Here is a 14,894-nt window from a genome sequence, read left to right as displayed (position 1 = left end):
GCTGTTGCCTGGTGCGTTGTTTCTCAGAACGGTAAGAAAAGCTCTGGATAGTCCCCAGCTGTCTCAGTGAGAAGGGGAAGTTTGTATTTCTTGTGGTATTTTTTTTTTCCCCTCTTTGACAATATTTTTAGGGCACCTCAGTGGAATCTGTGAAATACACCCATCCAAGTAGCCGAGTCATGTGTGATGTTGACTGAAAACTCTTCCTGAATGATGGCTTGCGTGAGCTGGTGACTCCTCAGCCTTTTTCCTTAGCTGCTTTCCTAGAACAGCCGTGAGTAACTGCCTCCACTCCTCCCTCACAGGATGGGCCTGCACTGGCAGGGAGGTGACTCCTAGAAGTGATGGGACTTCCCTCAGGGCTGCCGTTGAGATAAAGGGTGGGATGTGAATGGTGTTCTGCACAGTGCCTGTAAGCACGTGTAAGATGTACTGCCATAGCACTGGAGACCCACACTTCAGGGTGAGCCCTTGCACAAATACAGATATTTGGAACCTCCCGACGACTTACAACAGTAAGAATCAAGACGGTAGAACCAGAAGCTGGCACAGGTCTCAGCGGCCTGTGATGGTGGCACTGCTGCTGGGCCAGATCTGCTAATGGGAAGCACAAGCGAAGACCCAGGTGGTGTGTCATGTTCATGGCATCATAGAACTATTTGGGTTGGAAGGGACCTCGCAGCCCACCCAGCCCCAACCCCCTGCCATGGGCAGGGCTGCCCCCACCAACTCAGGCTGCCCAGGGCCCATCCAACCCTGAGTGCCTCCAGGGATGGGGGCAGACACAGACACCATGCGATAGAAAATCAGCAGCCAACACAGGAACAAAAGCCATGGGCCCCTCTCTTCCCTTCCACACACAGAAGCTCGCTCACTCTGCGAGGGGTTCCCAAGCCCCGCCGTGCCCCACAGAATCACACAGAATCACAGCATGACCCGGGTTGGAAGGGACCTCAAGGATCATGTAGTTCCAACCCCCCTGCCTGGCAGGGCCACCAAACATACACCTTTACTAGATCAAGTTGCCCAGGGCCCCGTCCAACCTGGTCTTGAACACCTCCAAGGACGGGGCATCCACAACCTCCCTGGGCAGCCTGTTCCAGGACCTAACCACTCTCCTAGTGAAGAACTTCCCCCTAACATCCAACCTAAATCTTCCCTCTTTTAACTTAAAACCATTTCCCCGTGTCCTGCTATTGTCAGCCCTTTCGAAGAGTTTACTCCCCTCCTGGGTGTAAGTTCCCTTCAGGTATTGAAAGGCTGCAATGAGGTCACCCCGCAACCTTCTCTTCTCTAGGCTGAACAAACCCAACTCCCTCAGCCGTGGAGCTGGGGGCGCTGCGGTGCTCGCTCAGCGCCGCCGCCGTGAAGGTTATGGCGGAGGGGCTGGGAGCCGGGGGCACCTTCGGCCGCCCCACGCCGCCGCCGCAGACGGGCTGGGAGCGGCTCAGCGAGCTGTGGCGGCGCGAGTGAGGGCCGGGACGAGCCGGGGCGGCGGGAGGGACGGAGGGAGGGGGTTCCGGGTGCGGGGCCTGGCGCTGCCGCCCCGCGGAGCGAGGAGCCGAGGCCTGTCCGAGCCGCGCGGCTCCGCGCTGAGCCGCGGCGTTTCCTTGCAGCGAGTTACAGCGGTACCCGGAGGAGACGATCAACATCGTCAAGTCGGCGTTCACCGGGGGCCTGGTCGGCTGGCTGTACGGCGGCCTGCCCGCCTTCCGCCAGGCGAGGAGGGCCTTCATCGAGGGCAGCCAGGGAGACGTGTTCCACAACCGCGCCGATGCGGTGGTACGGGGCCGGGGGCGAATCGCGGGGAGAGCTGCCTGCGGCCCTCGGTGCTGAGCGGGGGTGGTGCAGGGGATGGTGTGCAGGCAGAAGCACGATGGGGTGGAGTGGTGTCGGTTTGCCTCTGCGAGTTAATTGTTGGGGTGCCTGTTCAGGTGTAAACATGGACTCCCATTCCTCAGGAAGGGATCGGCGTTATTTACCCTTAGGGGGTGCCATTCCCAGCGCCTCGAGTTGGGTCGGTGCCGCTCGGCAGCAGCCCGCAGCGCAGTGGGATGATAGTGAAGGGGAGCTGGTCTGCCGACTGTAACCCTTCTCCTCCCCACAGCAATCTGCGCACCGTGCCGGGCTCAGGGGCTTCATCCGCTACGGCTGGCGCTGGAGCTGGAGGGTGGCCACCTTCGTGGCCATATTCAAGTAAGTGTTCCCTCTGTGGCAGCATTTTTCTCTTGGAGAGGTTTACAGTGCACCGGCTGTTCTGGAACTGCTTTCTTTGAAAGAGTCCAGCGGAGGGCCACAAAGATGGTGAAGGGCCTGGAGCATCTACCCTGTGAGGAAAGGTTAAGTGAACTGTGTTTAGCCTTGAGAAAAGAAGGCTGAGAGGGGAACTGATCCAGGTCTATAAACATCTAAGGTGTGGGGGGCAAAGTGGCGAGGCCAGACTCTTTTCAGCAGCGTGTGAAGACAGGACGAGAAACTGGAGCATAGGAAGTTCTGCATGAATGTGCACAAGAACTTCTTTACAGTGAGGGTGACGGAGCACTGGAACAGGCTGCCCAGGGAGGTGGTGGAGTCTCCTTCTCTGGAGATATTTAAGACCCGCCTGGACGCCTACCTGTGTGACGTGGTGTAGGGAGCCTGCTTTGGCAGGGGGGTTGGACTCCACGATCTCTAGAGGTCCCTTCCAACTAATTTTTCTCCTTTTTGTTACATCTTATCACCTTGTGTACAGTGTTGTGTACAGTGGCAATACTTACAGTTTGTAAGTAATCACAACTAGGAACATCACCATGCCCGATGCCACAGTATCTTTTGCCACAGTATCTTTGCTTGAGTGCAGTCAGGATGCTGTTTGCTTTCTCTTCCAGAACTTCTAATGCTTTAGATTTTTCAGGACTAGTCGTGCATTGTCATTGCCATCCACCAGATGTCTCCCATGCAAGCAAATGCATCGTCCTTTTCACTGCCCCTTTGTGAAAGGCTCTGAAGCGAGGCGCTGCTCAGTGTTACTTGTTTCTGTATGGAATCATAGAATGTCCCATGCTGGGAGGGCTCCACAAAGAATCATTGAGTCCAACTCTGGGCTCTACACTGAACTCCCTAAACTCTGGCTGTGCCCACTGCCCTGGGCAGCCTGTGATGTGCCCCCCACCCTAAAATCTAAGTTGAAGGTTTTGTGCTGCAGTTAAATACATGTCCAGTTTTGTGGTTTACAAACAGGTTGTTAGTTCCACATTTTGGAAGGGTTGATGTTACATTGGTAGACAGAGAGATGGTGGAGGTGGTGCTCCTAATCCAGCAGGGGACCTTCTGCTTCAGGAGCGGGTAGTCCTGGTGACACCTCGGGTACGATTCAGCCCTAGTGGTAGCTGTACGGTTGAGAGGATCATTGTATTGCTCAATCCCTTTTATTCTTGAATATAGGATGAATTAAAAAACTAAAAAATTGAGTATTTGATTTACAAGAAAGGAAAAAAGACTATCCCAAAGTAGTACTCCCCAACCTCTGGCTGTTCAGAGTTGTGGAAATAAAGTTGTGGAAATAAAGCACTTGTGGTTGGCATGTGTGTATGTGTGTGCTCTGGCCAGGCTGGTAGCAGGGCACAGAGGTACCCTGCGGGTTGGCTTAATGAAATTCTGCTTCTTTTCAAGCGGTGTCTTTTCCATGTGTAACTGCCTCCTTTTGCCTCACCCCTACAGCATGGTGAGCACCGGTCTGTCCGTGTACCGTGATAAAACCACCATCAGTAATTTTGCTTCAGCAGGAGGTAAGACTGGGTACTTTTTGTCTGTGTACTTCTTTACTTTATCAGTGTCGTTAAGCAGAGGTCATAAATAGAAAATCATAAGCAGGAATCTGTATCTCTTGAATATGAGCAGGCCTGTGGCATTGTTGCACCCATTTTGCTACCTGTTATGCTGGCAGTCTTTGGAACTTTGCTCCATGGTGTAGTTGCTGTCTGCCTTTATTTGTAACACACAATCAATGCATTATCTGAAAGCGGTGGGGAATTTTGTGGTTGTTAGTCCGTTCTCAAAATACTTGTTGGAGTTTTTGTGTGAAAATTGCTTGTGTGGCATAAATGCAGCATTAGGTGCATGACCAGCCCTCATAACCACCACTTCAGCAGGAGATCGTCTCTTGTTTCTGCTCATCACAGCCGTTCAGTGTTTATCAGTGTTTATAAACTACCGTTTTTGTGGCTAGTTTTGCATGTCTGCTTTTGGCAATAGAGCTCCTGGCAAATATGGGCATTGGGTTTTAGAGGCTTTGTTGATCGTACAGCTGGGTATGTGCTTTACTGTTCCTTTCTGCCTTACATGGCAGCAGTTATAATTAGCTGCTGTTGAACAGAAAGGAAAAAAAAGGGGGGGGAGAGAGGGTGAGAAAGCCGTGGAGTGCATTGCTCAGAGACACCATGGAGTGTCCTTCTCTGGAGATAGTCAGGACTGTCTGGACACGCTCCTGTAGGGAACTGCTATAGCAGGAGGTTGGGCTGGATGATCTCCAGAAGTCTCTTCCAAGCCCTGTGGTTCTGTGACTCTGTGATCGTGCTCCAGTCTGGAGAGAACTGAGTCCCACTTTCATAGTTAGTTTTGCATTTTTAGCATTTCTTATGGAGCCGTTCTCAAGAAGAACGAGCTTTGTGTTATGTTCTAGTGCACAGAGCGTGTGGATGAGAGCGGGGCAAAGCATTGCCACAGCAAGTGTCCTCCCTCAGGCTGCTGTGACTGCATGGTGGGACTGCTGCTGGTCACAGCATTTGGCTTCTGCTCTGCTAAAAACTGAAGTCATCTGACAGAGAGGAGAAACATGGCAGAGCAGCTCCCTTGGCAGGCGCAGGATGGCTGGTGAGGGGCTGATTGTGGTTTCAGCAGGTCCGTGTTTTTCAGCCTTCACAGGAGCTCTCTTCAGAATGCACTTGGGCCTGCCTGGGCTGGCAGGCGGCTTCCTGTTCGGAGCAGCCTTTGGGTAAGTTGTGACTGGTGGTGAGCAGAGACTGAGTCACAGTTACTTTTTGATGGTCTTTGCTAAATGTGGCCCCCCACACCAAGCCCTGAATCACAGGCGAGACTGCAGATTTCCTTTTTCTCTTGCCCTGAGGGATTTTCTTTATTTTTCTTGGGACTTTGTGAAGGTAGTTTTTCTTCCAGACCTCTAACTGTTTTTTCTTTTCTTTTCTTGGTTTATATTTTGCTCTTTCCTCTGTGATAAGAACTCAGTGCTCTCAGCAGAGCGAGCATCTTAGCGCTGTTTGCATAGTGGAGGAGGCACTAGCTGCTATTAAATAGGAAACCAGGAGGGTGGTTCATAGACATGTCTTCTTGGTAGGCTACTAACGAGCCCATTGGTTGTGCACAGAACAGTTTAACGTCTCTTTAAGTAACTGTGGTGTTTGGGGTTGAAGACAGGAGTGTAGAAGATACAGTTTTAGGGCTCCCCCTCAAGCAACTGAGAGCCCAGAGCTGAACACATAACAGCTGCTGGATGGGTCAGTGATCTATGTCAGAATGAGAGCTTTACAAAACAGGTTCCATCAAAGCCAAGATGTGGAGCAGCAGCCATTAAGAAATGCTGAGTTAGAGGCTGTGTGGTAGGGCCGCACAATGGCTGTAATAGGCTGTAAGATGTCACGTTGCTGTGGATACTTTGCATCTCCCTGAGTGGTGGGAGTGGATCCAAGCTCCCTGAGGATGGAGGGGACCCATAGTTCTCTTGGGCTCTGTCCATTTAGGCAGTGACCTCTTAACTTGGGCAGAAGTGAAGAGAAGGAGGCAGGTTTTTCAGGCTGAGCTGGCACATTAAGGGTTGTTGGTGCACATAAAGTCCTGTCACCCCCTTGACTTACATGTGCCTGCTCATGAATAACTTGAAAATACATTTTCAAGGGGCTGCATTGAGTCACAGCTGAGGACAGGCTGCATCTGATGACTGACAGTAGCACGAGAGTGCCTTAGTCTGTGGTGTCATCTGAGTACTGGGCAATGTTGTGCTCCAGTGATCTGGTGGCTGGCCCCCGCACACTCCTTTCACTGCTGCCGGTAAGTTATTACTACTGAGTGTCCTCTGGGTAACTTGTGACTTCTCTTCTTTTTCTAGGATCCCTGCAGGGGGCCTCGTAATGATTGCACAGAAACTTACTGGTGAGACTTTGCAGGAGAAGCGAAATCGTGAGCGCAGGGAGCAGTATGAGCAGAAATTAGCAGAGTGGTAAGAGACAGAGCTGCCTATTCAAGTCTTTGACTAGGAGCATGCCCGGGTCTCTGTGGCTCAAACGTTTAGAGAAGCCATGCCATACCGTGTTTTTGGTGTGTTCCACATATCTGTCTACAAACTGCTGATAGAACCTTCTGGGGATGGAGGGCTGTGAGGCTGGCTGCATGACTTACTGAAACTCACAAGGAGTGCCTGTTCTAGAGGAAACTTGTTAAGAGTTGGAATTCTGCAGTGATGTCTTTGTAAGAAATACGCTGACATCAAGTTTCTTTGCACTCTCTTTTCCCTCTTCAGGCAAGCCAGGCTTAGTGTGACTGAAGACTTGGGCAGAATGGAAAGTGATGGCCTGGGACAATCACAGACAGAAAATAGCAAAAGAATATAGGAGCCGTTGAGTCTTCCTCAGATCCCTGTCGTGAGCAGCTACAAAGTATTTTGATTCTACTTATAAAAGTCTTTGTCCAAAGGGATAATGGGAGTCTCCTGTGAATGCAGTTGTATTGTTTGCACTTCTGAAAAAGCAGTTTGCTGAAGATGTTTTTTTGTGGATGCATATCACTGCTCCAGAGCTTGGAAGGGCCAAACCTGTTCCACTTCAGAAGGTGGACGGGTAGGCTCTCCATGCTAGCAAGCGTCAGCTAGGTTTGGCTGAGGATAAGGGCAGCCCCAGAGCCTCTGCTTGAACCCATTTGCTGCTGAAAATGTCCAAGCTGTTGGTGATGTAGAAATAGCAAAAGAGGAGGAGCCTGCTATTGCTAAAGGTAGCCTGATTTCTAAAGCTAATGTTGTTCTGGTGAAAGCTGCTCTTCAGACAGCGCCTGAAGCCCCCGGTGTTGAAGCACAATATGAGCAGCACCAGTGTGAGTGCTCCTCCTGTCACCACCCCTCTCCCACACCTTGACTTTGCCTGGCTGGGACCGATTTGGTTTTGCTGATGGTGGTTTCTTTGTGCTTTTTGCAGAAAAACACATTTGTCTCTTGCAGTGCTAAGGGTATTTCACAGCCAGTTTGGGGGAAGGGTGGAAGAGATTGGAGTAGCATGGAAATACCCCAAAGAAGACACGTTTTGGGTTCTTCAGTAGAAGTGTGGCTGAGGGGTCTGTGGAAAGGATGACCTTTTCTGGTGGTAATGGTGGAAGCATCAGCTCGGTGGATGGATTTAACAGCAGTAAAAAATTCTCTAATTTCACATGAAGGTTGAAAATAGGGGCATTACCTCAGGGGGAAAATGCAGTTCATGACATTCAATAAAGCCATCTGGCAGTGGTGATTGTGTTCATAATCTCTTTATGCTTAACTTGTACGGTGCTTGCATTAGGGAAACATACTTGAGCGGTGTCCCGTGAGAAGAGTTCTATCCAGGATCCCCCCAGGAAGCAATGAAGTCTGGTGGCAGTGTCAGACTTCTCCCCAGGCAGTAACAGGAACCTCCAATGATTATTTTCTAGCAGAGGTGAACCGTTAAGTTGTAGTAGGGCTGAGGATAATCTAATAATGGCCTGTACCTGAGGGTAGGTGGTGGCCTGTTGCCATTTCCCTCAGAGCAGGTCAGACTTATGGCCCCTTTTCTTCACTGGGGTTTTTGTCTTATTAAAAAGAATCAGGCAGGGGGTTAAGGTCCCATAGGAAAAGGGTAGGCAGTCTATTCTGCGTGAGTGCTTTCCTCTGCTATGGCTAATTAGCTTTGAATGAAATATGAGCAGCTCATTGCACAGAGCATATTCCACCCACCCAAAGCAAATTTTTTGGCACAGCTTGCTTCCAAGAAGGTGTTGTGTTTTATAACTTCGGAAATGAACGTTTTATTTTTCAAGCACCTCAGTGTAGTTCGTCTGTCTATGGAAGGAATGTATTTCAGGGTTTTCATCACTCAGCTTTGATTTCCCCCTGTGTGAAGTGAAGAGCTATGGGTAGCTCGCTCTCCCTTCCATGTTTAAACAGTGTACACCGGTGGCAGTGCTGTGATTAACCTCTGCCCCTTCGGAAGACAGAAGGCCTTTCCACATCGCATTTTTGCACTACAGTTATACAGGAATGTGTTATGTTTTTTGTGTGTGCTTGTGTGTGCATGACACTTAGCTGTGACATTGCTCAGCTCTTCTCTCTGCCTCTTTCAATGGGTATTTGATGTGATGTTGGAAGAACACTAGTTTTCTTGTGTCTGTGACCACTGATGCAGGGGATGCTGCTCATTGGGAGAGTAGGCAGAGCTAAGATAATGCTGATCTGTGTTCTTTTTCTTCTCCATGGAAGGAAGGAAGGAGCGCTTGATGCCCTTATGTAGCACCTTAGCAAGGGTGCAGACTTCCATCTACATTCAACTCAAGATTCGCAGCCATTTTTTACTCTGTTTCAGGCTGAACTTAGTTCTTCATTCCTGTACTTCCCAGCACGCCCAAGACATCTTTTATTTCCAAGGAAACTAAACGGACCGTACAATATAAATTTTAATACAATTAAAGGAGAAACCCCAGCACGTGTCATATACAAAATACGATAAACAGCAGCTCACCTGGTAGAAAGACCCAGATATTAAGCTGAAAAGGTCTCATGGAAACCATTTGTGTGCAATTCACTGAATACAGCACAAAGCAATAGAAAACACAATTCATAATATAAGTGCTTAAGAAAGAAAATATACCAGACAACTTGCCTGTTGAGTATTAAAGCAAACTGATGCCAGGTGTATTTGTCAGTGGAGGTTTTGGTTTCCTTTTTAAGGAGTTACTTAAACTGTTGTGGGAGTCTGGTGTGATACAGAAAGGCTTGGCACTGTGCAAAAGACAAACCCTTCTGCAGAGTGCTGTGCAATCAGTCATCGGTCAGGAGCAGAAGTAGAGCATGGGGGGTATTCAGAGGGAAGCCTCTGTTCAGGTCCAGCTGTCAGAGCTGCAGTGTGGTTGGCAAGGTGAAAATGTGGAAAATGATTAAAGTGAAAAAGAGGGTGTTCAGTCTGCAAGAAGCTGGTAGTTCTAGAAAGAGCACACATAGACTGAAGGAAAAGGAAATGTGAATGAGAGTGCTGTAAGACTGCATTTCACTGGCAGCCCTTCCTGTGACAGGGTCAAGTTGCCTTTTAGTAGCACTGCTCCCTGTGCCACCTCTGTCCCACTTGCAACCAGGATGCACATGTGCAGATAACTTTGGCTCCTTATCACCCACGTGGGGCTTTGTGGCAAGCTTGTCTCCTTTTCTCCGTTTTTGACCCCTGAGTAGAAATGCTCTAAAGTTCCCATTGTCTCATAGAAAGGGACAGTGAGAGAAATGCTGATGGTGCAGCAGGATTCTACAGAAGAAGAAAGAGAGCAGTGTCTTATTTGTCACTAGTGACTTGCTCTGATCCCTTAGACTCTCATTGCTCAGTGCTCTGTAAACTGCTTTTAGCGCACCTATTCCCTCTGGCATTTTTCCTCCCAGTACCTACCTACTAGAAAAATGTGAAATGAACATTTGTGTGTTGTGTCCTAGTAAGATAAACAGCTCAAGAAACAAAATACCCCACAAAGATGGTGGCGTGATGCTTTCAGACTTCAGCCTACCCTGCTAACTGTGTACGTGGATGAAGCAATAAGGTAATGGGTACAGCTTGCAGCAGGACTGAACAAAAGGGAAAAACAAAACAAGCCCACTGTATTCAGGGCAGGGTTAAGTCTGCATGTGCAGTTGCTTAGGAAACTTGGTGGTGCTTGGGATTTCTTTCCACTCTTTTCCCCTCAAAATGAGAAACCATGTTTTCCTACACAGTAGGCAATAATATCTCTTAAGTCAGATGAGTCCTATCCAGTGCTAGCATCCTGGCTGAGAAGAGAGAATGCTGACAGAAGGCAGCAGCATTCAAAGCAAAGTAAATCCCACCATGAGAGCTCCCCCCAGAAATGGAGAACCTACTCTAACAAGTATTCCTAGGCAAATGTACAAACAAAAGCAGATTTAGGAAGCAAGGGCCCTGACTTAAATTTCATTACTGTTGGTACACATATGTTATCTGCTCTTTGTTACAGAAATTTATACGGGGAGTATGAGAAGTATGAGTAGGAAGAAATGCACATAAAGCTTGTGTACATGTGCATGTGTGCGCACCCAAGTACTCACAAGCACCACCACAATTAGTGGGATGGTCTGTATGAGGTATGCCCCGTGTCTGAGCGGTGTGATGGAGGAGTTGTATCTGGGTACCTGGGTTGGCAAAGCCATCCTTTCAGGAGAGAAAGGTTATGAGAACTTCTGCCACTGCTGTACGTAAGCAGTATTTGCTGCTGGGTACACTGTCAATATGTATTGTTCCCTACAACGTCTCAGTGAAAACAAGCAGGAGGTGTGTATCATATCCACCGTGAGGTGCTTTTTCCTTAAGTGTGTGCGTTACTGCCTCTTTAGGGGAGAAGAGATATCACATATCTGTAACCATCAAGTCTGAGCCTGATCTTGGCCCACACTGAACAGCACCAGCAGGTACCAGTGCAAGGCTGAATGTAAAAGTAGTTTTGTCTGCTTTGAGTTGCAGCATGGAGGCATGGCCTGGCCAGACATGGCATGTTGGGGTCTGAGGCCAGTTGTGCGTTGCTAGAGAGGTGGGTGCACATGGGCTACCTGCCAGGGCTTTGCAGGGCCCCTGATTTCCTTAGAGGCAGCATCAGAGTATCCCGAGCTCTAGAGCTGGCATGCTGGAGGATCACAGCACTGAAGATGTTCTTCTAACCCGTTGTAGGAACACAGTGGGTCCTCCCAGTTGGAATTCCAGTGAACCCTTTGTAACAAGACCAACTCGTAGCTTCTGTGTCTTCTCAAGAAGACTTTTCTACTGCTCTCATCCCCTTTCAGAGAGCCTAAGGGTCAACGCAATAAGCATTGCTGTAGAGAACGGTGGGGACTGCAGTGCAGAATACACAGGATAGGAAACCTGAGGGAGACAGAGAAAAAAAAATTATATATATATATATATAAAACTGATTTTCCCCCCCCCCTTCTTAATTCTAAATCTAAGTCAGAGTGTGGCAGATCCGAGACAAACATGGATCACCAGCTATAGTCCACAAGAGGGCTCCTGTTATGGTAAAAAAAAAAAAAGGCTGTGCTGAAGTAGTTCAAGGCATGCACTGCAGTGAGCTACTGGCTCAGCACTTGCTTGGTGTGAAAACCTTTGGACCATACACAAGTGCCATCCCCCTGTGATGAGAGGATGACTAATGAATGTACTGTCTTAATTAAGCAGCAAAAGGACATGGCTCAGCGCATCATGAAGTAGCAAGATCACAGGCTGCCACTAAGCAAGCAATACATTGTCCTAATGTACAGCTTCTAGCCCTATCCACATACAGCAGCTATTCCAGGCAGTGGAGTTTGGAAATGCCAGCGGCTTCCCCACCACACACCACCACCCCCCTTCCCTCCCCCCCCACAAAAAAAAGCCTGGAAATCTTTAATTAAGAAAAAAAAGAGGAATGTGGCAGAATGGATGAATCCAGTAGGTGAACTCCCACCAGTGAACAGTACACACAAAAGCCCCCAGAATTCATGCTAACCAAGGTTTTAGTATCTGTTCCAGATAGGGCCTTCCCCAGAGGAAAATATGAGTGGGTGGTCAAGTTTGGAAATGAGAAAAGTAGCTTGAATGATAGTTTCCCCTTCTTTCCGCCTCAAAAATTCTAAGCCTTCAGATTACTGCAACACAGCTTGAAAAAATGTCATGACTTTTAGGACTATGTAACTTATTTTGTGCTATCACGCTAACAACTCAGCATCCCCTGGTGAGACCAGGAAAATACAGACGCCTGGATAATAAGACAAGAAGCAACTGTTTGCTGGTAATCTTTCCTTAAGTCTCTTGACTTGGAAAACAGCTTTGGAGGACGCAGCTATGAACATTCCAGCTTTCAAGCTAAAATGCATACGATGCTTCAAAGTCACAAACCTTTGGCAAGCCAGGGTCTTCCCCAGCCGTTGCTACACCATTCACAACACCTCATATCAAAAGTAAGTCCTTTTAAGTTCCAAAGTCAGTCAGCATAACAGGCAGCAAAACCTGGGTGCAACGATGCTACGGGCCTTCTACCCATTTTTCCTTCTACCCATTCCTCTGAGTGCTGAAGGGAATGGAGACAGCTCAAGAAATGGGCTGGTATTGGTAATCTTGTTGGGAAAGCCAGAGTCGTTACCCTTTGGTTCACTTCTCCTTCACCACTACAGGGTTAATCCTTAATTTATCTGATTGCTGATGCTCCCATGTTTATGCATTAGATAAGGCACATAGCTTGCAGGCCATTAGTCAGAAGCAACCTCTAGGGGATGAGGCCGCATGTGAGACTAGCAGGTGATGAACTACTTGCAAATGAGTCCAGTAGGACAGAAACCAAAAGAGTGCCCAGTTCTTAGCTGGGAGGCCTGTAAAATGTGGGGCTCTCCCAGTGGCAGGGCATGTTTCTGCAAATCCCAGTAGATAGATGACCTTGCTACAGCCCACCCTTCAGATATCAGCCTGTGTCCTTATACAATTTCAGAGGAGACACTAACAAATCAGTCAAACATTCATTTCCTTTCTCTTCATTCACTTCACTCCCATCCACTCAATAGAAATGACTTAAGTACAGAAGTAAATGCCATAAAAACTTGTGTACCATCCATGCAGGGTCCCTCCATCCAAGGGATAAAAGGCCATAGAAACCTGGGAGATTAGGTCCTGTAACATTTTTCACTAGATTAATTTCTAGAAATTTGAAATAACCTTAAGAAAGCAATGCCCCACAAGCAATACTAGCTTCATCTCATGTCTGGGAAATATCATCGGCCTGAATTGGTGTAACACTATAACGTGATGAAAAGCACAGCAATGATAGCAGAATAGTAAAGTCCTAAACTGCAGTGAGTGAGGATATGCTCTGGGCAACAGCAATGGATACATAAACAAAGGAAAAAAAGTCTGCTTACCTTTGGAAGGCCTCATGCAGGCAAGGACCTCCAGAGGAGATGCCCTCACCTCTTACAACCTTAAATGAAGTCTGGGAAGGAATGGATCCTGGCTCCACCCCTTCCAGTCACTCAGGCGCACTGCTTGCACCTGAGTTCCCCTGGGTTGGCCCTGCCTTCCCACCAGGTGCTCAGTCACTGCTTCAAGCTGTGACTCAGTATTTCCACTATAGTTGGCAGGAGAGCCCTACTGCTTCTATGCTAAGGGATAGTGCATACTCCTATCAAAAGCCATGCCTGGTTTTGCAAGCTAGTATTGCGCTAGAATCTGAGCTGAGAGGCTATTTTGCCAAGAGAGGAGCAATGCAGTAAAGTACCTGCCAAGGTGATCTGGTCATAGAGTTGACATTTCGCATGTCACTTTACAGCTGTGGGGTGTGCTCATAATTTCTTTCGCATCTTCTCCTGCTGAAGCTTGATTCTTAGAACAGTGGGAACAGGCTGAAAGAGAAGATCCCTCATTAGTACTTGGAATATCTGAAAATGCTTGATCCAAATGCCTTCTACAACAAAGTAAAGTATAACTGAAAGTGAGAAGAGTAGGGAGAAGAAAATCTCAGACAGTAAAGAAAAAGGTCTTTTAGTTACTTCTGTTTTCCCTTGGTTGGACTCATCCCTGTCGCCTATATCTGACCATGACTAGCCTGTAGCCATAGTCTGACCTGGTCCATCTTATATAGATGTTATCTGTGTAGTGTTGTGGATAAAACTGTACTGTTAGCAGGGAGTTAGAACTCCAGCCTGACACAACAACAAGCTACCAACCACATGCTGAGATAAGGTCAGCAGGGAAATAATGGTAAAAGTGATACGTCACTCCATGCAACTTACCAACAGAGTGAGAGAACAGCAGCATTATCATAAGGAACCAAAGCAACCCTCTGAGGTCTTTGAGAAATGTTTGTGTCTCAGCAACTAAGACTGGCTTTTGTTTTCATTATACAAGCTGGATCCCTGTCTTACTGCAGTAAATTGTAATTGCATGGAATATCAAGCGCTGTGTTCTTGGTTAAATTAGTTGGAAAGATTTAAAAATATATTCAGAGAGTTTTCACTATGAAATTACTACAAAGACAAGCTGGTTAGACTGCGAGCTCCTCAAATTAGAGACTGTGAACCTCAACAAAGCACCTACATGTTTTGGTCACCGCAACAATCACACATCTGAGAACCCTTATTTCCGTTTTGCTCTATCTTTTCTATTCCCTCCCACACTTCAGCTACTTGAAGCATGGCTTTTTGAGCTCAGAAATGACTGAGCTTCAAGGAAGCTCTTGGTCCTGCTTTTCCTACGCAATAGCAACAGAAATACTCTCAGACGTATTGTGGGCTCCCACAATATCTCTTGACTGGTGATCTGCAGCAATGCCAGTAGGAATCACATGCAGGACAGACATTTCCCTTCCCAGACAGGTGGTAATGCACAGGAGCACCAAAGCATACAAACTGGGAAGTTGGTTTGAAATGCCAGCTTTGGTCCCTTACAGCTTACACCCAGTCTGTAAGTGGCTGTACAAAGCAGCACCACCTGACTCAGCAGATCCACTCTGTGTGCATATTAGGAAAATGGGACTAAAAGGGAAGTTCCATTTTACACAGCTAAGCCCATTGCTGTTGCAGGTGATCCCATTCCACCACACCGGTATGCTTTTTACATCTAAAAAGCAATCTTGCACTAGTAAAAAAGGTATCTCAGAATACTCCAGAATCTTAC

The 14,894-nt window shown here is 47.8% G+C and overlaps 2 protein-coding genes across 7 annotated transcripts in view; one reads left to right on the top strand and one right to left on the bottom strand.

The window, feature by feature from the left end:
* Positions 1 to 699: 699 nt before the first annotated feature.
* The window catches only part of TIMMDC1 (translocase of inner mitochondrial membrane domain containing 1), a 16,724-nt gene continuing 2,529 nt past the window's right edge, over positions 700 to 14,894 (top strand). Inside the window, exons 1-7 of one of the 6 annotated variants that reach the window (XM_015879636.3) lie at positions 1,363 to 1,469; positions 1,617 to 1,782; positions 2,108 to 2,196; positions 3,700 to 3,767; positions 4,894 to 4,972; positions 6,101 to 6,211; positions 6,512 to 7,499. In XM_015879636.3, the coding sequence (XP_015735122.2) occupies positions 1,375 to 1,469; positions 1,617 to 1,782; positions 2,108 to 2,196; positions 3,700 to 3,767; positions 4,894 to 4,972; positions 6,101 to 6,211; positions 6,512 to 6,602 (699 nt within the window). In that variant the 5' untranslated portion in view covers positions 1,363 to 1,374 and the 3' untranslated portion in view covers positions 6,603 to 7,499. Of the gene's footprint in view, positions 1,470 to 1,616; positions 1,783 to 2,107; positions 2,197 to 3,699; positions 3,768 to 4,893; positions 4,973 to 6,100; positions 6,212 to 6,511; positions 7,500 to 14,894 lie in introns of those variants that run through there. The other 5 variants (XM_085527102.1, XR_014938745.1, XR_014938749.1 and 2 more) reach the window with 5 other exon arrangements.
* LOC107322032 (T-lymphocyte activation antigen CD80) overlaps positions 8,601 to 14,894 on the bottom strand; it is a 21,206-nt gene continuing 14,912 nt past the window's right edge. The window contains exons 5-6 of the mRNA XM_015879619.3: positions 13,498 to 13,621; positions 8,601 to 11,117 (exon numbers count right to left, since the gene is read on the bottom strand). Of these exons, the coding sequence (XP_015735105.1) occupies positions 13,515 to 13,621 (107 nt within the window). The 3' untranslated portion in view covers positions 8,601 to 11,117; positions 13,498 to 13,514. The remainder of the gene's footprint in view (positions 11,118 to 13,497; positions 13,622 to 14,894) is intronic.

Source organism: Coturnix japonica, chromosome 1 (genome assembly GCF_054131305.1).
Source record: "Coturnix japonica strain WE chromosome 1, WE-NBRP24, whole genome shotgun sequence".
Taxonomy (NCBI): Eukaryota; Metazoa; Chordata; class Aves; order Galliformes; family Phasianidae; genus Coturnix; species Coturnix japonica.
Note: the sequence above shows the minus strand (reverse complement) of the source record. Positions and strands in the feature narration are given on the sequence as shown.